The following is a 23,900-nucleotide window of genomic DNA, read 5'->3' as shown; positions in this document are numbered from 1 at the left end:
AAATATGCTGCTTCCAAAGGTAATAGATTCTTACATACTTGAGATCTTTAAGCAAAGATTGGATAACTACTTGTGAGATATGTAGTAGAGGAAATTCTTCATGTATAGTTTGGAATAGCTGACATTTGAAATCCTTTCAAAATTTTTGATTCTCTGATACACATGAAAACCTGAGAAGGGATGCCTTTTGATGAAGAAGATCATGGGTATTATTTTCATTCTATTACTTTTCTTATATCATCTATTCATTCTAATTCTTCAACTTATTTTATTCACTAATTTCTCCTATTCTCTTCAACTTATTAAAAATAAGAACCCAGTTCAGTATTATTGCTACATTTTAATTATTTTTATTATTTCCATGACATAATATGTTCTCAGTAGCGTGAAAGGTGCTCTGAGTACACAATTCTTCAATATATTCCTTGATCTGTGAGCTCAGTGATATGGACACACCTAACTGGTATAGATTACCACCCATCTTGCTTGTTCAGTATTATAAAAATCTTGTCTATGCAACAAATCCTTCCTAGAGCAACTAACCAAATATACTAGAGGCCTTTCTCTGGAAGTCTTATAGTGTATTTCATTAAAACATTGAGCATAGACACATTTGTTGTTATACTTCATTTTCATACAGTGAATGGCTCACATTATTTTCTAGGTGTACATGACTGTCTATCTTTTGCTCTATCAGACATCCAAGTCATCACTGGTAATGTTCTGTAACCTTACACATGTTATATTCCCTGCCATTACTTTATTGATCATCTCCAATTTTGATTCCTCCAATTTTGTAGTATTCTGCCATTCACTGACATCTATCACAGCAAATATTACTGTATGAAAGATAGACTTTGGGGACAGAGAAGACTGAGATTGTCAAAAGCATCATGTAATAATAGAAATAATTATAATAACAGAATAACAATAAATTTTATGGCTTTACATTTTATGGTTTTGCAAAATAGCCTAAAGACTGCCACACAGACTGAATTAATTTTTTCCTGAAAAATGGAGAGAAGTTGTTCCCAAGACTTGATTGGCCCAACAGATTTAGGCTTGAACTGTTGATGTGGCTTCCTGTCTACCAAGGGCATAAAAAGGTCAGTCTATGGCGAATCGATGCCCTTCAGATCTGACAGATGCTTCACTGCTGTGTAAAACAACATGCTCTCTGACCAGATGTAGTTCCATATGGAGACAAGGTGGGAGGGTATGTTTGCCTAGACATCTCATATGTCCTTTTCTAGACCATGGCAAAGTCATTTTCTTTTTGTTAACTGCCTATAATAGATAGTCCAAGATATCCCCTTATGTTTCCATCTGAAACTTTAACCACTGGATTGGCCTGAGTTAGTGCTGGCTCACAACACTGTCAAGGATTATACATTTAGATATTCACACCTAAAGATTTTATTCTTTTTTTCTGAGTAGAGATTTTCAGTATCGCATGAAAGTCAAATGGTTTCTAGGTCTTGTGTCTTTATAGATAAGACTTAACATGATGATTCCATCATACTCTACCATCAAATATGTTGATCGATGCATTCTAGTATTCACAGGTTTCTTAAGTTGTAGACATCTCACATTATGGTTAAATGCTAAAGGTATATTATATCATGAGGAACATAGCTTGATAGCTGTATGGGACAAAAGAAGAAATTGAAATCCAGGGAAGTTAAGTGATTTTACAAATGACACATGAGTAGTGTGGTCTATCAGAGGCAAGATATTAACTTAGATCTTCTGATTTCAGAGTCAATGATTTTTCCATCGTAGCACTTGGCCTGATAGCATACAGAGCTGTTAGAGTGCTATAGCTCTATATTGATCTTTCAATGAAGAAAAATGGATGTTAAAATATGTTCTTCATATGTAAGAAAAATGTATATATGTGTATATGTTAATGCTATAATGTATACATGTATATACATATGTATATATATATGCACATGTTGATTCTATAATGAATAATTTTTTCATTTTTGAAAATGTAAAAATTCCAATCCCATTTTTAGTCAGTCAAAAAAAATCTAAGGATCTGGGATGAGAACTGTAAAAATAATTTCCCTTCAGAAATGTGTGATATATCAGGTTAGAAATTTCTAATCAAAACATAGGTCATGCTAAGGAAAAAGAGTTTAACAAAATTTGCAGTTTCGGTGATACACATTTCTTAGCATCTTCATCAAGATGAGTTATATCCTACCCCTCTATTAGTGACTGAAGAATGATTCTCTTACTAGCTTAATTAGAGAATATATCAATATAATATTTGATCTCAGAACTCTTATGGAATAGAGCTAAATTGACAAAAGTTGAAGATTCTGTTGGGGTGGATTATGGAATATGTTTGTTCTATATCAGATGAAATACCTTGGTAATACAGGATGAAAAACACTGTTATTACTATAGAACCATCCTGAGAATATTTTAGTCTACTCTTCTTAGACTCTTCAATCTTAGGTTTAAAAGAAAAAAAATACTCTCCTCTGGGAGAAACTTAGACAACATCTTCCTTTGCTAGTTTAAGCTGGTTTCTTATTAGTGAGATGTCTAGATGTACCAGGTATGCTCATTTTCAGAATTTATTCCTACATATCTGTGCTTAGTATTTTTTACATAATTTGTATTACTAGTGATTTTTATTGCACTGAGCAATGTTCATCCACCATTGTTATGCTCGATTCCCTAGTACAAATGATAAACACACTGGTTCCAGATTTAAAATTTTAAAAATGTTTTTATGACATAATGAAAGATAGAAGAAATAAAAAAAATTGGAAAGCTAGGGGAAAATAGAGGAAATTAAGACTGTTTTCATACTGCTAAGTTGCCATTAAAGTATATTTGATACATACATTTTTTTTAATATTTTGGGAAGGAAACAATTGCATAATTTTCCTCATGGAAATCCTATGATCTCCATATGGAATATGAGAGCTCCAAAGAACACTGTTAGGAAAGGAAATGGCAGAATTAAGAGAGATTTTTGGTTTGTCTCTAATGCTTTTATTACTAGGATTTGGGGGCATGCAAAAAACAGTCATGCTGACAGACTAAGAGTCTTTCACACAAAATTTAAGGAATCTTTTGCAGTTTTATGACATTATTAAACTTTCAGTTAGATAGAAAGTTAGAGTTAGATAGTTATAGATATAGCCATATAGATTGTGCACACACACATATATACACATATACAAATATATAGGAAATTACCATCTGTGACCCCAATCATGCATTGAATTAACAAATATTCATTTTATGTCTATTGTGTGTGAAGGACTGTGCCAAGCCCTAGACCAAAGCTATATCAAAGGATCCTTCATTTCATGGAACAAACCATCTGGGGGAGGGTGGGGGTGATAAGACACAAGGATAGACAACAAAAATAATGGCATTTTCAGGTTTGCAAAGAACTTATAAACATTATCTTATTTAATCATCACAATAGACATGGAAGTTATATAGCTCTCATTAGAGTAATTTTAGATATTTGTTGTATTTTATTTTATTCATTATTTATTATATTTCATATTAATATTACATAATTGTTATATAATATCATACAACATTCTCAACATCCTTGAGAAACTAAGGGACATGACCATGGTCACACTACTAGAGGAAGAGGTTTTTTTTTTAAATATAAGTATATGTATGTGTGTATGTATATACATGTACACACATACATATGTTTACCCACATATTTGTGTCTAATGATAGCCATCTCTAGGGCAGGGAGGAAGGGAAGAAAAAACCCCACAACAACAAAGAAATTTATAGGATAACTTTATTATATATTTAAAAGGAATAACAAGTTATTCATTATAGATTTGCAGTTTCATGTGCAATCATTGTTTTTTTATTATACTGATATACAAATGCTTGTTTTATTTCATGAATTGGAAATTAAATAAATAAAAAAATTTTAAAAAGAAGTAATATTTGAATCCATTTTTCTCTTGAGTCCAGGTCCAGCATTTTTTTTTCATAAATCATGAATTAGAAAGTAAGAAACTTGGATTCCTCCTAGCTCTACTCTTATCTTGTTCTGCTAAACCAAAAGTGTTAGATTCAAATCCAGGTCTTTCCTTAATCAAAGGGAAAGTTATTACATAAGTTCATTAGCAAGGTGCAAAACAAATGCACTTGACATCAAGAGGGAAGTCTCTAACTACTAAGGGGTTTGATTAAGAATGCTTCATGGAAAAGACTGCATGTCAGTTAAGTTTTTGAGGATGGTTAAGAATTAAATGGCTGAAAAACAGGTTAAGGACATGCTCTTATTTTCTGATAATTTAATAATGAAGAGAGGAAAGCATTTTAAAGTTTATATATATATACACAATATAGAAACATACATACATAGAAATATTTGTACACATATATTCCTTACTGCAAACTTATAAGGTAGATAGTGCAAATATTTCCATTTTTACAGATAATAAAAGTGAGACACAGAGGTGTGAAGTGGTTTACTCATAACAACATGCCTAGTGAGTCAAAACTGTGATCTAAACCCAGGTTTCCTGATTTCTTATCATTCACTTTTATGTGTGCAAAGCTGACTGTGGTACTTAAGATAATAAAAAATTGAAGAGACATTGAGTTATAACAATGTTTATCTTAGTTGATAAAAGGACATATTTTTCTTTTTCATATCAACTGTTTTGAAAATTAAACATAAACTTTGGAGTGAAGCAATTCTGTTCAGTTTTAGTTTTCAAATATCTACAGTGGGTTAAAAAATGACAAAATAGCATGCCAAATAGCAATATTCCCCAGGACATTGTGGTCACATTAATAAGAACTTGAAGAACAATGCAAAAGTAGTGTTTGCAAAAGTAGATTTATAGCTATTTGTTTAATAAGAGTTCCAATAATCACTATTCAGTAGAGTTTCTATATCAGTAACATTTAACTGTAATAAACTTTCTTAAATATTGAGCATGTGTTTTTAAATGTTAGAATAACTGATTTTCTATATTTTAAATCATTTTAAAGGATCATTTAAATTATTTTCTAAAAGCTGTCTTTTCCCTCCTAACAGGCAAATTCAGAGAAGGACTTCTGAAAAGAAGTGACTTAAACCTTGATAGGATAGCCTTCTACTCAGCTGCTGCCCAGCGATGGACCCATTTACAACCTCTCAGGTCTGAAAAGAAAAGAATGTTGTCTAGATGGGAAAAGCATAGAATCTTCAGCCGTTGAGATTTGTGGTTTTCTGGGAGGATTCTCTTGACTGGAAGGTGCCTACCACAGAAACATCATGGCCACTTCCTCGAGAATGCTGTCAAGATCTCCTCGAGACATTGCTAATGTAATGCAAAAACTTCAAGGTAAGTGCCAGAGGCCAAGTCTGTTTTGATTTACTGATAGATACAAACATCTATTTCCCCCCATTTAAAAATGTTCATATAGATGTGTGTGTGTGTGTGTGTGTGTGTGTGTGTATATATATATATGTATATATTCTTTTGTGAAGCTGTACCCGTAACTGGTAGAAAAATATCTTAGAGATTTCTAGTGGAAAGATAACAGAAGTGTTCATGATGACTTTTCAAAATCAATACAGGATATTTCTTTTAGCTGTCTTTGATTTAGCAAGTATTCTGCCTACCCTAGAGGAGAATGAGATAGATCCTGTTTGTGTTTTTCTTATGCCAGAAATGTATGCACTTCTGTCTTCATTAGAGATATTTTAATGTGAATTCATATTCTTCAGACAAAAACCCTGGATCATAGCTATATAAATGACAACTCTGTCCTCCAGAGACTGAGATAAGCAGAACTGTAAGAATAGGCCAGTAAGGAGCCATATGAATGACTGTTAGTTCACCAGGGGCTTGTGTCACACACAAATAATGAGCCTGTGAGTGAATCAGCTTAGAATAATACTATCCTAGATGATATGGGGATTGCTCATTATCTGCTTTTTCTTATATATTATTACTTCAGGGGAAAGCAAACAAACAAAGCATAGCATCAATGCTGGCTTATAGCCAAAAATATATCAAGTATATATTTATCCTCCTGTAGGAATATGAAAGTTTGATGTCTCCTTTGTCACTGGTTTCTAAATCTAGAAATCATTGTGATTCGGGGTCATTTTAGGGAAGGTCATGTTCTGTCTGAGAGCAGATATTAAGAATGTTTTCCAGCTGTGGCTAAAAAAGAAATGCTATCTTTGTTTCCTTTTGAAGGGAGTTTCTTAATTTTTGATAAATTTGATTCCTTATACTATAAGCTATGGATTGCTAGATAAACTACTAAAATTATAGGATTAATTGGAGGTATCTAGGTTATATAATGAATGGAATGTTCAACTTGGATTGAGGAAAACCTGAATTCAAATACAGCTTTAGTCATTTATTAACTTGATGACCCTAGGCAAGTCACTTCACTACTGTTTGCCTCCGTGTCCTTATTTATTAAACTGGGGGAGTAATAGTGCTATTTTTCAGGGTTTTATGAGGTTTAGGGAGATAACACAGAACAGTAAATGCTATATAAATTTTGACTTTGTTATTATTGGGTAGCTGGGTAACACAGTGTGCCTGCAATGAGGAATTCAAATCCAGCCTTGGACACGTAGTAGCTGTATGACCCTGGACAAGTCATTTAACCCTTTGCCTTAACTTCCTTATCTATGAAATGAACTGGAGAAGGAAATGGTAAACAACTCCAATGACTTTGCCAAAAAAATACCCAAACGGGGTCATCAAGAGTCTGAAACAGTGGGGCAGCTAGGTGGCACAGTGGATAGAGCACCAGCCCTGGAGTCAGGAGTAACTGAGTTCAAATCCGACCTCAGACATTTAATAATTACTTACCTAGTGTGTGACCTTGAAGAAGTCATAACCCCATTGCCTTGGAAAAAAACCAACCCAAATAAAATAAAAAAATAAAAAATGTCTGAAACAACTGAACACATACCATTATTGTTATGATTAATATTGTTGCATAATCATCATTGAGAGTTGACTAATAGTTGTTATCTCTGTTGGGAATCACTTCCAATTGTCTGGGCAACCTTGACTTTCAAAAAAAGGAAATTCACAATTAAGTTCATGTAGAAGTTTGTATGAGGTGAGGAGGTAGTCTTAAATATCACAGAGAACATTAGATCTGAAGAAGAGTAAGATCCAAATTCCTCATGCTCTCCATATCTCAGTTTCCTTACTTGTAAAATGGAGATAATGATACTTTCCAACTCTCATAGAGTTGTTTTGAAGGAAGTATTTTGCAAACCAAAAATTATATGAATGTAGTTTATTATTAAGTGGCAGTTATGTCTGAATACTACTTTGTAATTGCAATACTACATTCTCAAAAGCCATGGTTAATGTACTAGTAAGTTTTATTCAAAGTACCACACAATTTTGGTTGTTATGTTATTGCTTATTAAAAGTATATAGTATTCTCAAATTATCTCAGATCTTGAATTCATCGAGAATTCAACCAAAATGGTTATTGTTTTATTTGAGGAGAAAATGCACATATGTGAGTCTTTGGACTTTCCTAAGATTAAAGAGGATTTTTATAGCTGGAAAAGACTATCAAGATAAAAATGAAAATAGTTTGGCACTAAACAATCCTATATATGAATATGGAGATGTAATTAGAAGCAAGAGAGGAACAACACTGGTAAAAGTGGATAGTATCAATGCAAGTCTGGTCCAGTGAAATTTGGGTAAAATTGATTAATGTTTATTTACTGATGTAATTCAAAGCACACTCATTACCCTTTTATCTATGTGCATTATTATTATTTACTTCAGTACCTAGGTAATCTTAATTCAAAGCAGATGGTGAGTATGGAGACTGAAAATCTTGGGGAGCAGTGAGGAGGAATATGTCTGAAGTAGTTCAAGTTATGTTCCCTCCCTTTTATCTGTTGAAATTATCATTACCTCTGGTCCTAAGGTAAAATGATAATACTTATTTAAGTACATATAAAAGTAGTATATTTACTCTACTTACACATATCATTTATCATATTGTCCTATATAAATCCACAGTATTTTACTATGTGAGGTTAAGGTGTACCTTGATGGTACCTGAGAATTTGCCCCCTTTTTAGCATAAGAAGCATTTATGACATGCAAAAAAAAAGAGTTCAATGATAAATTCCAAAAAAAGAATCCATAAAATTATAGGAAAACAAATAATTCTTTTGTCCTTATAGAACTGAATCCCAGCCTTGATGGTCTACCTCCTACATAGATTAGTGATAGACAAGTGTCTTTTGTAGAGACCATTTTTGTAGATGAAAGCCTATAAAAGGCCAGCAAAGTATGGTTAATTGCTGTAATTATTCATATAGATCAAATAAAATTATTGAGGACAAATCAGATTCTTCCCTCCCAAGTAGATTAAAATGGCACTTCTTAATTATCAAACCTGTCAATACTTTGTGGGCACATAAGTCTCAGAAAGAGGGATATTTTTGTTTGTTTTGCGTTGTTTTACTTTTAAATGTCAAAGATCACAATGGGATCCATGAGTTGATAATGAAGAAGATAGCTTTTTCTAATGTAATTTAGCCTTCCAGTCACTCATTTGATTATATTCATTGCTACTGAGTTTGGATATTTCTATTTAAATTCTGTATCTAGTATTAAGAATCAAAGAAAAAAATGCATCCTTTTGACATCATGATTTAGCTTCTTCAATAGCAGTGGTTCAGTATTTCATCTTTGCTGAGATTTGTTGTAGTTTGAACACAGTCTTTGAAACTGGTATTCTAAATTATGGATGAATATTCCGTCTACAGTGCAGATTCTCATTAGTCTTAGGAAGAATGATTGTTTCAGTCATCCAAGTCAGTTATAATCTCTATAAAAGCACAAAGATGGAAAACAGGCTTATATAATAATACTACTGCAGCTTACTAAAAAATGAGTTCTAACTATGATGGAACAGGATAGGTTATTCAGGTGAGGCTTGTAAAATCAACTTTATGGATAACTCTTGGTAGTGTCTTTTCTTCCCTGTAGTGTTTTCAATTTTGTGATGGCAAGAACCATGTCTAGTATATCTTTGAATTTCTCAAATTTCACCTATTACACAGTCAATGAATAGCAGTTGATATTTGAAGTCCATGATTTAAACTTCTTAAGACTTTATAAATTAATGAATCATTACTGGTTACTTTATGATTAATACCCTTAAGTATTTGAAAGTGAATGGTAAAATATCAGAAATGATTCACAATTACAAGTTGCAATTTATATTGGGGTTGAATTTAATAGAAACTATGAAGTCCTTATTGGTATTTGAAACATTGATCATGTACCATTTAGCCCAGAATGTGAACCATAAGAAACCTAAAAGAAGAAACAAAGTTTATCTTTTTTTCCACAAGATCAGAGATTTTATTTTGTTTTGTTTTGTTTTGTTTTTGATGATTTGTGAACTTCTTCAAATTTTACGAGTCATCTTAAAGTGCTATTGCTTATAAGACAATTATTCCCCTAGGAATTTATAACTCTTTGAAAGTGAACCACAGATTGATTAGCCAAGATCAAAAGTAAAATAGAATAAATATTTTAGAATTTTTAACGATTTTTTTAAGATTTTGTTTTCTTCTGGACACATCATCAGAAAGGAAAATGTGCCATTTGACGAAATTGCATCCTTAAAGATACATAAGAGTCCAACTCTCTGACTTTCTATTTCTTAATTGATGATAAGAATGATATTAAATAATCCATGTATTTTGTCTTTGGTGAAATTTCCACTTTCTTTGCTAACTTTTGCCCTGTTAGCTGAAAATCTGTTGTTTGGTAATTTCTCTCTTGAAATGAGATAAAGAACTGGGTTTAAAACCATCACTATTGCTTGGACCTGTATGTAGAACACTATTAGTCATAGTTTCCAAATTAGGAAAATTGAAATAAAATTAGGCAGTCCAAAAAGAGAGGGAAAAGAAGATAATCAGTTTAGAAGAAAGTAGAGTCATTATGGTTGATTTATCTCTCTTACTCTTTTCTTTAACCTGACCTTTTTATTCTTGCTTTTGAGAGTGTTTCTAAACCATTGCATTTCAGGTAATTACAGAGTCTGTCTCTTACTCACACCCCTCTCTTGAGGTGTACTTTTAATAGTTGTTGCCTTAAACCTCTATGCATGTTTTTCCCTTACCCTAAGTTTTGCAGCATTTTATTTTCTTCATAGGTTATTATTAAATCTGCTCCCTAGCTTTATACCTTCCTATCCATTCTGTTTGCTGGCCAACTATTGCCAGGTAGATCCATTTAAAGTATTATTTTAATTTTTGATGCATCTATGTTAAAAAATCTAATGGTTCTGAAATAAAATCCAAACTGTTTATTTTGGCATTCAAGACTTTCTAATTCAAACATGCTTCTTTGCTTCAGCTAAACTGAATATTTCCTTAAATCTTTCTTTAATATTCTTGTCTCTGCATCTTTATTAAGGTAATATTTTCTACCTGAAATTCCTTCTTGGACATGTTTACTTATAAAAACTATATGCTTTCTTAAATTCTAATAGCATTTTATACTGCTCCTAGAGCGGTTTTGGGTAGTGTTTTGTTTTGACTCATACATTTATCATCCCTACCAGACATTAAATTCTTTGAGAACAAATTTCATTTCTGAATTCCCAAGAGCACCTAACTCTTCCTTCTACACACTATGTATAGGATAATATTTTATTAATTGCTTCATTAATATATAAATCATGCATTGCATGCTCATTTATCTATTATATTTCTACAGAAATTAGTTTTAAAATGTAAAATTTGAGGGATATTTAAAGGTAGCTAGTTTAAAAATTACTCAGTAGCCCCATTTTCTATGACCCAGAAAATAATTTTATGAATTGTATGTAAAATTTTTAGATGAATTGTTTTGGGAAAGTTCTGTGATAGGGTAGCTTTTAAAAAATTGCTTCAGCTCTTTTGGGTATCAACACAGAAAACAAAGACAGAATGAAAAGGTTATCCAGTAGTTGCTTGTTGGTAGAGTTCCAAAGTACTAAAAAGTACTGATCTGAGTGTATTGTTCTTTTTGATCTTGAAATAACATTTCTCTGAACTAGAATTTGATTTCTATATGCCACTCTCTCAGATTTCTTTTTATCTCCAGTGTGGGTTACATGAGTCATCACAGACTAAAAATAGAGCCATCTGATTTGTTTACAATTCACTCATTGCCCCATCTTCTCTGATCCTGAGAAATTGCTGACAATGAGGAAAAATAGTCATCGTCAAGTTTAGTACAACAGTGCAAAAATTATTGAATCAAACACACATACAAGTATACACACATGCATAAACATGTATCCACACAAACTTTATAAATATTTTTTAGGCAAAGCAAAATCTGGTTGTTATTTTTTTCCTTTTTTGTGAGGAGAGGTTGGAGTGGAATGGAGAAATAGAAATTCTTAGTTCTCCATCTAATCTATCTCTCTTTATTGGTATCGATTTCATATTGCCTGAGTAGAAAACATTTCATTGGATTATTCGTTATGCATTCAAATGTGTATGCAAGTGTACACATGCATAGACTTACGTGTGTACACAATATATAGGTATATATGCAAAGAGAGACAGAAAGAGGGAATTAACAATTGTATCGTGTGATTTACTTACATAACTACATTGTTTTAGAGCAGGAGTTTTATCTTTTTTGTGCAATAGATCATTTGGTCAGTTTCATGATGTTGATGAATACCTTCTCCAAATAATGTTTTTAATATATAAAGTAAAAAAAATAGGATAATAAAAATCAATTGTATTGAAATATAGCTATCTGCATTTTTTAAAAAATGGTAATAGACTCCACATTAAAAATGTCAAGGAGAGATTGACAGAATACTTCTAAACATACAAATTCCTATGACCAAGATTCAGAAAAAAGCATTGAAAATCTCACACCAATCATAAATTCTAGATGATATTTCTGATCAGAGCTACCATCTGAGAACAGGAAATAAAAGGGACTTTTAAAAGATTTTAAACATTTGTGGCAAAAAGAAAAGAAGATCTTTTAATTATTATTAAGGTTTATTTTTTTCTTCAAAAGGTAAAAATTAGGTCATCATAAATCCATGGACAAAGTCTAACATTGATTTACCTGGAAGAGAGGAATGCTATTTCTTCTTCTGGTGCAGGGAGGAGTATAGCATTACTATGCCTCAACTCTAGGAAACTTGAATTATATAGAATGATTCGAGAGTTTGAATAACCCTAGTACTAGAAAAGCACAGAGATATGTTTTCCATATCAGTTTGGACAGACTGAAATTCTACTAAAATAATTTGGGTAAACAGCGATCATGTATGATTGGTTACAAACTCACAACTGTAGTTGCCCACTTAAGTGTGGAATAAGTCTGGGTTTAGTGGAGAATCTGAGAGAGATCTAAAATAGTAGTTTTTCTGTTCACAACTCAGCAGTTGATTGGGTATGAGCTGTAGCAGCAGAGAGGGATAATTAAGATAATTATCTCCTCTGTATTTGGATTCAGTCAGCATTTTTAAAAGGTAGTGACCACTCCATACAGCTGCCAAAGTGCTTCTCCTAAAGCTCAGATCTGACCATGTCATGTCCTTCAATATCTATGTAGTAAAATCCAGGGGCTTCTTTTTTTTTTTAAATATAAGTGTCTCTCTAAAACAAAAACAAAAACAATTTTTTCACAACCTGGTCCCTTCTTAGTTTTCCATTATTCTTATATACTACTCTATGGGCTAATCATACTGGCTTCCTTAGCATATCCTGGAACTATGTTCAGTGTCTGGAGCCTCTTTACCATACAGTAGCTTACCACCTCCATGCCCCACCTGCCTTGACATAGCCCTCCAAAAGGTCCACCCTTTTCCCTCCCTTGGAGTCTCGGTTTTCGCGAAGCCTTCATGGTTTGGCTTTGTTTTTTAATTCCTCTGGACTTCAATTCCGGTCTCCCCCTTCCCCCTTTCTTGCTTTCAGCTCCCTTTTGTATGTTTTCCCTTATTAGACTATAAGTCCTTAGAGGATGAAAGCTGTCTTTCTTTTTGCTTTTACTTATGTCCTCAATCATTACCACAGTTGCAGACACATAGTATACCCTTAATATATGCTGATTTCCTTCTTTTCCTTCTGCCTTCCTTCCTCCTTACCTTTCTTCCTCCTTTCCTTCCTTCCTTCCTTCTTTCCTTCCTTCCTTCCTTCCTTCCTTCCTTCCTTCCTTCCTTCCTTCCTTCCTTCCTTCCTTCCTCCCTCCCTCCCTCTCTCCCATAATAATGGGAACATTAAATCAAGAGAGCAATGTACACATTAGCAACAGCATTGTGAGATGACCAACCCTGATGGATGCAGATGCTCTCAGCAGTTCAGAGAGCTAGGAGAATCCTATTAGATGGGCTATGGACAATGCTATCACAGAAGAAAAGCAAAACAAAACAAAATCCTTCAGAATTTGAAGACCACTACATTCACTTTTTTTTAAAAAACATCTCTTTTGCATCTTTCCCTTAATCCTATTTCCTCATACCATAAATGACTAATCTATAAACATGCTTAACACAAATGTGTACGGACAATGAACACGACTGTTCACTGTTGAGGGGAGGGAGTGGGGAAGGGAAGGTGGAAGGAAATTTTGTAGCTTAAAAATATACATAGGTATATGGATGAATGCTGAAAAACTTTCAGAACATGTATTTGAAAAAATAAAATATCAATCAAAAAAATTGGGAACACTAGTGACATATCCTCTCCCAACAAATCACAGACTCTTCTTTCTCTAGTTCCTTTATAGCAGGGCAGCTAGGTGGCACAGTGGATAGAGCACTGGCATTGGGATCAGGAGGACCAGAGTTTGAATCTGGCCTCATATGACTAACACTAACTAGCTGTGTGAGCCTGGGCAAGTCACTTAACTCTCATTACCTTGAATCCAAAGCCATCTCCAGTCATACTGATTTATATCTGGTCATTAAACCCAAATGATTCTGTAAAAGAAAGTAAGACTGGTCACTTGGCACAGCCCCCCCCCCAATCCAATTCATGTGCTTCTCATGGCATCACCTCCCATTGTCATGGTCTTCTTTGAGAATGAAAGACAAACATTATTATTAATTATTATTATTATTATTTATAGCTCATCACTCACTTATTTAGCTTGAGGGATGCAGAAGTGATAGGTACAACTGTTCCATTGTATGTTTATTTTAAAATGAGGTAAAAATTGCATTTTGATGCCAGATTTCCATTGCCAAAGGGGACATTTAATTAACTATTAATTAAACATAAAAATTTAATCAATGGTATAAGTTATTTAGAATAGAAAAAGCCAAATGTATTCATTTATGCTTTCACAACTAACATGGATAAATTAATTATTCCATAATACAGTGGAATAAATCATGGATTTCAGTTTTGTTTCTAGTAAGAAAATTATTTTAAAAGCATGGAAAAGAATATAATCTGATGTGCTTCATTGGGCCAGTAAAGGTCTATATTGGAGAAAGATGTTCACTGAATGCAATGGAATCTGAAGAGGATTTTTAAATGGTTCTTATTAGTAACTTTGGTAGAGACCTTTTAAACATTCAATATTCATGATGTCTTTTAAAAATTTTAAAACAAACAAATTTTTCCTCTACTGATATTGATCATTCTAGTTTGGTAAATACTCTTGTATTTCACTCCCCACCTCCCCAGTCTTTGATATTGAGAAATATGTAGATGTACCCATAGTTCTAGAGTTGAGAGGGACCTTAAAGGCGTTAAAAAAATTGGAGGGCCCCTTAGAGGATTTCAAGTCTGAAGTATACCTGAATCAGTATCCTCTATGATATTCCTGGCAAATGATCATCCAACATATTAAAATAATGTAAGAGGGAATTCGACATGACCTGAGACAGCTATTCTTTTGACAACTCTAATTGTTGGAGTTTTTTTCCTGAAGCTAAAACCTGGTTCTTTCAAAGTTTTACCTTCTGGGACCATAAAGAACAAGATCTTTCATGTATGTGGCAATACTTCAAATATTTATTTATTTAGATTTTTGCAAGGCAATGGGGTTAAGTGACTTGCCCAAGGCCACACAGCTAGGTAAAATATTAAGTGTCTGAGGTCGGATTTGAACTCAGGTCCTCTTAACTCCAGGGCCTGTGTTTTATTCATTGGGCCACCTAGCTGCCCCCAGACTTCAACTATTTAGACAGTTACAGTATCCATTCTAAATCTATTCTCTGGGCTCAATGCAATACCTCTTTTAATGAGACATAAAATCCCATTAGCTCTTTTGACTATGACACTTTGATGACTTATGTTTATTATAGTCCACTAAATTCATCAGGTCCTTTTTGTACAACTATACCTAGCTCTATCCTTCTTACTTGGGTTTTTTAGTTGAGATTCTTAACCCAAATGTAGCATTTTACTTTTCTACCTATTAAATTCTATCTTGTTTGATATGATTTATTATTCTAACCTGCTGAGATTGTTAGGGATCTCTGTCATCTAAACCCTGGATGAGAAAATTGAGACTCAGAAATGTATGTAATTTGCTCATGGTCATACAAGTAGTAGGTTTTAGAACCAGGATTTAATCACAGATTCTTTGACTCAATAATAGTTTTTATTTGCTCCTTCTACCAGCCACTTATAGGTGGTATCAGCTTAATATGCCTGGCAAATGGTCATTCAGCCTCTTGAAAAATTATAAACAAAAAATTCAGTGTGTTCATAGGCAGCCTATTTTTGATATCTCTCTAATTGTTGGAGATTTTTGTTATCATACAGTTCTTTAATTATTTATATCATTTAATATCTGTTTATATTACTGGCTGACTTTTTAATTTCTAGAAGCATTCTAGAGTCTATATGAGTTTTCTTCTTTCTGTCTTCTTCTTTCTCCTCCTCTTCTTCCTTTTCTTCCTTCTTTTCTCTTTCTTTCCCCTCCTCTTCCTTTTCTTCTCCCTCCTTTTCATTTTTTCCTTTGCTTTTTCTCTTCTTTTCCTACTCCCACTTTTCTTCTCCTTCTTCTCCTCCATTACTATTATCTTTTCATTTAACTAGTTATAATTTATTTTCATAACTATGACCAATTTAAAGTGTTGGTTGGATAAGAATGGGGTATTTGACTACAGAGTGACCTCTTTAGCTAAATATATATACATCCTTCCCTCAAGATTTCACTTTGCTATATTACCCTGACTAAAATTCCAAGAACTTGAATTCCACTTGTGTTAATTGGGAGGGATAACCTTAGAGGTTATCCTGTTCAAATCTCAGATGAATCCCTTCTGCAAGATACCTGAGAAGACAAACTCCCATGTGAAGACTTCTAGTTGGTTGGTTTTTGTCCTTTGTTATTGAAGAAGACTAAAATGACATCACAATGTTTGAGACAAATTACAGTGTGTTCAACTGTGGTTGATCAGACCAATATGAGCTCAGAATGTTCTACCACAGGTTGGGCACAAACAGTCCATGTGAACACTCGGGGTGGGTACTCTAAACTTAAGTATGAAATGTTTCCTTTGAGCTGCTTCCATTCTGCCTTCCTCATAGAATGCAGCACCCTCACTGATGAGGGCACATTATGCTGGGTGGTCTTGTGCCAGTGTCTCCCAAACTGTACAATCAATTCTAAATTTCTTCAATGAGACTTTCAGGGTATCTAGGTATTGCGTCTTCTGGCCCCCTTGTGAGCACTTGCCCTGTGTGAGTTCTCCATAAAAGTTTTTTGGGCAAGCATACATCTGGCATTCTAACACTGTGTTCAGTTCATCATAGTTGCACTCTCCGTAGTAATATTGGAATTCTAGGCAGTTTAGTTCAAGAAAGGGCTTCAGGGTCTGGTATCTTCTCCTGTCAGGTTGTCTTCAGAATTTTCTGAAGGCAGTTTAAATAGAAGGGATTCAGTTTCCTGACATGGCTCTGGTAGACTCTCCAGGTTTCACAGGCATATAGCAATGAGGTCAACACAATGGCTCTGTAGACTGGCTCTGATGGCTCTGATAGATAGTTTAATACCTCTTCTCTCCCACACTTTCTTTTGGAACCTCCTAAATACTGAACTAACTCTGGCAATGCGAGTATCAATCTCATTGTCAATGTGTACCTCTTTGGAAAGGACAATGCCAAGGTAAGTGAACTTGTCTACAGTACTCAGAACTTCTCCATTTGCTGTAATCAGTAGTTCCACATATGGATGGTGTGGTACAACTTCTAAAAGTTCTATAGTTTATGTTTGTGTGTGTGTGTGTGTGTGTGTGTGTATCTGTTAATTGAATAATGAGGTTATATTCCTTGAAGTTGTTTCCTCTGGTAACTCTCCATTTCTCAGTCTATATTGTTTGTCTTCAGTGTGCGCCTTTCTCTGTTCTCTGTTAGATTTATTGCCATGATATGGTCAGTGGTGGCAATTGGGCTAGGTAGTACTAATGTTATACCCAGATTACTCCTCTCTTTCTCCTTCCTATCCACTGGTATAGGCACAAGATTCTATCTCCTCCTGAGCCTAGAGTTCTTCAGTGCCAGTCTTCGCCCCTTTGGATTGACTGAAATGATGCTAGATTTATAAATCTCCCAAAATGATTAATATTTTAGTTTGCAAATTAATTCTTTACTTTTTGACCCAATAAGAGATATTTACACAGGAACCATTGTGTTTATACATAGAAAACTTCATCATTTTCTTCACTGATTATATTACATTAATTGATGTGAGAATATTGAGCTATGGTCCTATGAGGGCATTTAGAAAGCATTCAATTCAACACCTCATCTCACAAATGAGAAAACTGAGACCACGGAGGTATATTGATTTGCCTAAGGTAATACAACCAGGAAGTAGCAGAAATGAGATGTGAACCACGTCAAAAATTAAAAACCCGTATTATTAGTACTGTTTCATGCTTAAACTATTTTACGTATGGTTTGAGAACTTTACTATTTATATTATGTTCTCTATGGGGAAAATGCTTTCCATGTTTCAAATAATTGGCTTACAAGATCATATTTGGAACACAAACCTTGCTTAAATTGAAAACTGCCTATACATAATATTTTGTGCAAGGGAAATCATATAAATATAAATATATATATATATATAAATACATAGAAAGATATCTATCTATATATGTGTATATGTATACATACAATTTAAATCTATATGTATGTGCAGAAATATGTGTTTGTCTATATTCAAAATCTGACTGAAGAATTCAAGTTTCATTGAATTGATCTGATGAGAGGCTAAAGAGTACTCTGAACCTTCATATTTCTTGTTTTGAATTGTTTTTTCTGTGTCGTGTAATTAGTCATGCTGCAATCTGTCTGTAGCAGATGAGTTTCATGGCACCTAAAATTTTTAAGTGAAGTTTAAGGCATTTGACATTTATTATTAGTAATAATTATATCAAAAAGTCTATCAAGTATATTGTTCTTGCTTTTACTAATTAAAGCAACATGGAGAGACCAACTGAGTAAACATTACCATGTATGAAGGTGTTACAGGCATTTAATAGAGAAAAAATTTGGTGATATCATGCTATTGTTTTATATAATTGTTTTTATGTTGCTTCTTTAGATATATATTTATTGCAAATCAGACATTTTAGTAACATTAATGAACTTTAATCACAGTATAATTGTAGGTATTTTTAGAGGAATGAAATGGCCTTTTTAAATTCTCTATAATTGTCAAAATCTTACCTGGTCATAAAATTATGTTTATTTTCTATGATGTGCATTTTTAAATCTGCTACAACTAAGTCTCTTAATCCATATTTTGTGATAACTACTTATTTTGATAATATGCATCAAATCATACTTGAAAGAAGGTAGGACATAACAATAATAAAATCATAATAATAGATGAATGGCTTAGATTTATTTGATTTTGTTTTTGACTGAACCTGTGATTTCAATAGTGGAGGGAAGTCACTTGCTTTACCAATGCAGATCAGCATAACATTTTTATAACAGTTTTTAAAAATTCCACATTCTCTCTTTTAGTCCTTTGAAAAATTCAAGTAAAATAGATAGATAGATAGACAGATAGGTAGGTAGGTAGGTAGATAGATAGATAGATGAATACAGCTTTATTTTCATCCCTTTGTAGGTAAAAAAGCCAGTGCATAGGGAATGAATTACTTTGTTCTCACAAATGACAAACTCCATGCTTTGAACTTTAGTCAAAAGATACGGTTTCAAGTTCCGTAACTGATGCTTTACACTAATTTTTGGATCTTAGGTAAATCACTTAAGCTCCTGGAGCCTCAGAACTTCATTTGTAAGAAAAGGATCCATGATATCTTTCCTGCATACTGCATAGGGCTCGTTGAATAATTAAATGAAATAACTTAGATGAAACACTTTGACAATTATAATTCCCCCATATAAATGTGAAATATCATCATCAGCTTCATCAGCATGGTCATTGATCCTTCATTCCAGACAATTTGTAGTCTTTACCTACTATAATGGTCATAGAATTTGAAGCAGTCTTTGAACTCACATAGCTCAGTTTTCTTTAAAGGTAAGGAAAGGGAGGTCCGGAGATGTGTCAAACAGGTAGTAAGTAGTTGAGATAAAGTTCAAACCCATGTCTTCTGATTTCAGAACCAATTCTTTTCTCATCATGCCTTTTTACCATAGAATCCTGCCTAATTCAAAATGGCAGATAATTGAAAAAAAAACATATACATGTGACTTTGGATTGTATCTTTGTCCATCTATTTGAATGTGTGTGTGTGTGTGTGTGTGTGTGTGTGTGTGTTAAATATGCTAAGAATTCGTTTTTATCAAAATAATAAGATTGTGTTTTGAAAAATGTTTTAGGGAATCCTATTTCCCTATTTCCCATTGTGTTCTGTCATACTCTATCCAGCAAGTAGACTATTGTCAGAATTCTTTATTTTTAACTCTTCTGGAAACTCTAGTGTTTGTGACCTTATTTGGGTTTTATGGTGCTCTTTTTGTATGCAAATTACAAAAGGAGTTAAGAGGGCAACAAAAATTTTTAACACATAGACAAGGATAATGTCTTCTGGCCATGTATTTCCATACATACTGTGCATCCTGTTTGAAATGCTTTCTGTCCTTTACCTCCCAAGATCCTCAGTTTACTTTGTCTCATCTATAAATTTTACCTTCTATAAGAAGTATTTCCAACTTCTTCTTAATTCTAATAACATCCTTCTGAGTCCATCTTCAATTTATCTTGCACATCATAGTTAACAATAATAATTAAGAATAATAGTTTCATGGCGCTATGTACTATGTTCCTGCTACATTTTACAAATATCTCAATCCTCATAGCAACCTTGGGAAGTAGTTATTATAATCATTCTCCTTTTACAGATAAGGAAACTGAGGCAAACAGGGTAAGTAACTTGACCAAGGTCACACAGGTCATCATTGTCTGAGACTGAAATTGAATTTAACTTTCTTTCTCCAGGTTTGGTACTCTTTCTGCTCTGCCACCTAGTTATTTACATGTTATCTTATCCATTAGAATTTGAGTTCCTTGAAGGCAGGGATTGTTTTATTTCTCTTTGTATATTTGAAAACTCTTCTTAGCATAGTCCCTTTAATATAATAAATACTTTGTAACTACTTGTTGATTGCTTAAGAGTTAACGAAATATTGAAGTAATTTTTTTGGAATGAAGGAAAATGGGAGGCAGAGCCAAGATGGCAGCATGAAAGCAAGAATTCTGGAAACCCATTCCCCAAAAACCTCCAAAAGCCATCAAATTATGACTCTAGCCAAAATTTAGAGGGACAGAACCCATAGAAAGATCAAGTGGTACAATTTCCCAGTTCAAGACAACTTAGAAGTTCTGTAGGAAAGGTCTGTTTTACTGGGACTGGGGTTTGAAAAAAGGCACAGCCACAGTGCATCACAGCTGGATGGGTGCTTAGATCCCTGGCGGCAACTGTGTCCATGGCAGAGGGGGTGGTTTCCAGAACTTCTGGCCCCAGGATCACTGGAAACAGCTTGAATGGGTGGTGAGAGAACTCTGCTGCATCAGAGTACGTGGGGAACATATTCTGGCTGCAGAGCAGCCCTGTAGTAAGAACCTGGAGTGGGAATCAGGGAAGTCAGCCTACACCTCCAGAGTGCAGCCCACAGACATAAAGGGGGTCCAGGAGACTGAAGAAGTCCCTCTGCTTGCCCTAGGGCAGGACTCAGCTGTTTGCCCACACTCAGATCCAAGTTGGGAGTCTGGGCTTCTATACTACCATAGCCAAGCAGGGACTCTCCTCACAACTTCAGGGCAGAGGAGAGTGCCTGTGGTCATCCATATATCAAAGCACAGGCAAGAAAGCAGTCTAAGTCTCTCATAAGACTTGGAGAAATTAAAGTCCCAGTGGTTTATCCCCCAAACCCCTCAAAGCCTTGGAAGTGCGGTAAATCAGTCTTAGGCTGAGGAAATGAGCACACAAAAGAAAAAGAATTTGACCATAGAAAATTACTTTGGTCCCATGAAAGATTCAGAAGATGACAAAATTGAAGCATCTGTATCCAAAACCTCCAAGAGAAATCAAAAATGGGCTCAGGCCATGGATGAGCTCAAAAAAGACGTTGAAAAGCAATTTAAGGAAGTAGAGGAAAAATTTGAAGGAGAAATGAGAGCAATGCAGACAAAATATGAAAACCAAATCAGCAGCTTGATGAAAGAAATACGAAAAAAATTGCTAAAGCAAATAATATGTTAAAAACCAGTTTAGGCCAAATGGAAAAAGCAACACAAAAGGCAAATGAGGAGAATAATCCTTAAAAAGTAGAATTGGCCAACTAGAAAAGGAGATTTACAAAGCTCTCGAAGAAAATAATTCGTTCAAATTCTTTCAAAATTCTTTCAAGAATGGAGCTAAAGGAAGCTGATGACTTTGTGAGAACTCAGGAAGAAATAAAACTATTCCAAAAAAAATTAGAAGAAAATGTGAAATATCTCATTGAAAAATCAACTGACCTTGAAAACAGATCCAGAAGAGATGATTTAAAAATTATTGGGTTATCTGAAAGTCACAACTAGGAAAAGAGCCTAGACTTCATTTTTCAAGAAATAATAATACAGCAAATTTGTCCTGAGATCCTAGAAGCAGAGGGTAAAATAGAAATTGAGGGAATCCACCAATCACCCATTGAAAGATATCCCAAAAGAAAAACTTCCAGGAATATTATAGCCAAACTCCAAAACTCCCAAGTCAAATACTAAAAGTTGCCAGAAACAAGCAATTTAACTATCATGACTCTATAGTCAGGATTACACAGGATCTGACATCTACATTGAGGGCTTATAGGACTTGGAATATGATATTCTGGAAGGCAAAAGATCTTGGTTTACAACTGAGAATCAACTACCCAGCAAAACTGAACATCCTCTTTCAGGGGAAAAGATGGACTTTCAATGAAACAACCAGAGCTGGACAGAAAGATTGATCTTCAAGTACAGGTTTCAGATGAATCATAGAGGGAGTGGATGAGAAGGACTAATTATAAGAAACTTAATGATGTTGAACTGTTTACATTCCTGCATAAGAAGAAGATACTGATAACTCATATGAACTTTCTCATTTATAAGAGCAGTTAGAAGGAGCAAACATAGACAAGGCTCAGGAAGGAGCTGTATATAATGGCATGATATAGTAAAAAGATGGGGTCAATGGGTGATAAAGGAAACTACTGGTAGGAAGAGAAAGGAGAGGAAGAAGAAGCTAAGATATTTCACCTATGAATCAAGAAAAAGCTTTTTCAATGGAGTGGAATGGGGGGATGGCAAGGGGGAATGAGTTAGTGTTCATTCTCATCAGAAATGACATAGAGAGGAAATAATATACACAATAGGGTATAGAAATCTATCTTAACCTAGAGAAAAATGAGAAGAAAAGGACGGGATAAGGGGGAATGGGGGGTGGGGAAGGGGAGTAGGTCATAGAAGAGAGGGAAGATCATGGGAGAAGCTACTCAGATACAACACACTTTTGAACACAGACAGGGTGAAAAGAGAGAGAGAGAATAGAATAAATGAGGATGTGAAGGAATAGAGTGGAGGGAAATACAACTAGTAATAGCAACTATAGGAAAAGATATTGAAGTAACTTCTTTGTTGGACTTATGATAAAGAAGGCAACTCATCCCAGAGACAGAACCAATGTGAACACAAGCTGAAGTACATTTTTTTTTCCTCTCTCACTATTCTTGAGGTTTCTCATCTTCTTGGGTTTGGGGGTTATGTTTACTCTCATAACAAGATTATTGTAATAATATAAAATAAATAAACTTAAAATATATCTATATATATATTAAAAAAGAAAATGAAGGAAAATAACAAAGTTACTGCAGATATTGAGCCATCTGTAAGAAGCAAGAAAACAAATGAGTAAAAATAACACTTCATTTCTTGGTATTTAGTAATAATGAGGTTGGCTGACACTTCTCAAGATTATTATGAAAAAATTTTGGAGTGTTATCTCAAATATGAAAATCATACTTGTGCCAATGAGCTTCTCTTAGAAGGCTCAATAATATTAGAGATCTATAAACTACAATTGTGTCATCTAGGGCAAGTCACTTAACTTCAATCAGTCTTATTTTATTCATTTGACCTCTACTAGTCCCTTCACAGGAAACTACATTTCAAAGAGTAAAGCTCCATTTATATATCAGCTAAAATTATCATTTTTATCTTATATTTTTTTAAATCCACATGTTTACTGGTAGATTTTCTAGGGAACATATTGTGTTTATTACTGATAATTGGGCAGTATCAAAATAGGCAAATTAATTGGACAATAATAGGAAATTATGTGACAAATTTAGAGAGAATAATTAGAGAAGAATATCAATTAATGCCTTCCAATGTCATAGATCACAACATATCCATGCCTTCTTATCCTCTGTGATTCTTCTTTGG

At 33.9% G+C, this 23,900-nt stretch overlaps 1 protein-coding gene across 1 annotated transcript in view; it reads left to right on the top strand.

Annotated features, from left to right (window-relative positions):
- The window catches only part of SYNE1 (spectrin repeat containing nuclear envelope protein 1), a 598,518-nt gene that overhangs the window by 5,675 nt on the left and 568,943 nt on the right, over positions 1–23,900 (top strand). The window contains exon 2 of the mRNA XM_074187858.1: positions 5,057–5,345. Coding sequence (XP_074043959.1) covers positions 5,276–5,345 — 70 coding nt within the window. The 5' untranslated portion in view covers positions 5,057–5,275. The remainder of the gene's footprint in view (positions 1–5,056; positions 5,346–23,900) is intronic.

This window comes from Macrotis lagotis, chromosome 5 (assembly GCF_037893015.1).
Source record: "Macrotis lagotis isolate mMagLag1 chromosome 5, bilby.v1.9.chrom.fasta, whole genome shotgun sequence".
NCBI lineage: Eukaryota > Metazoa > Chordata > Mammalia > Peramelemorphia > Peramelidae > Macrotis > Macrotis lagotis.
Note: the sequence above shows the minus strand (reverse complement) of the source record. Positions and strands in the feature narration are given on the sequence as shown.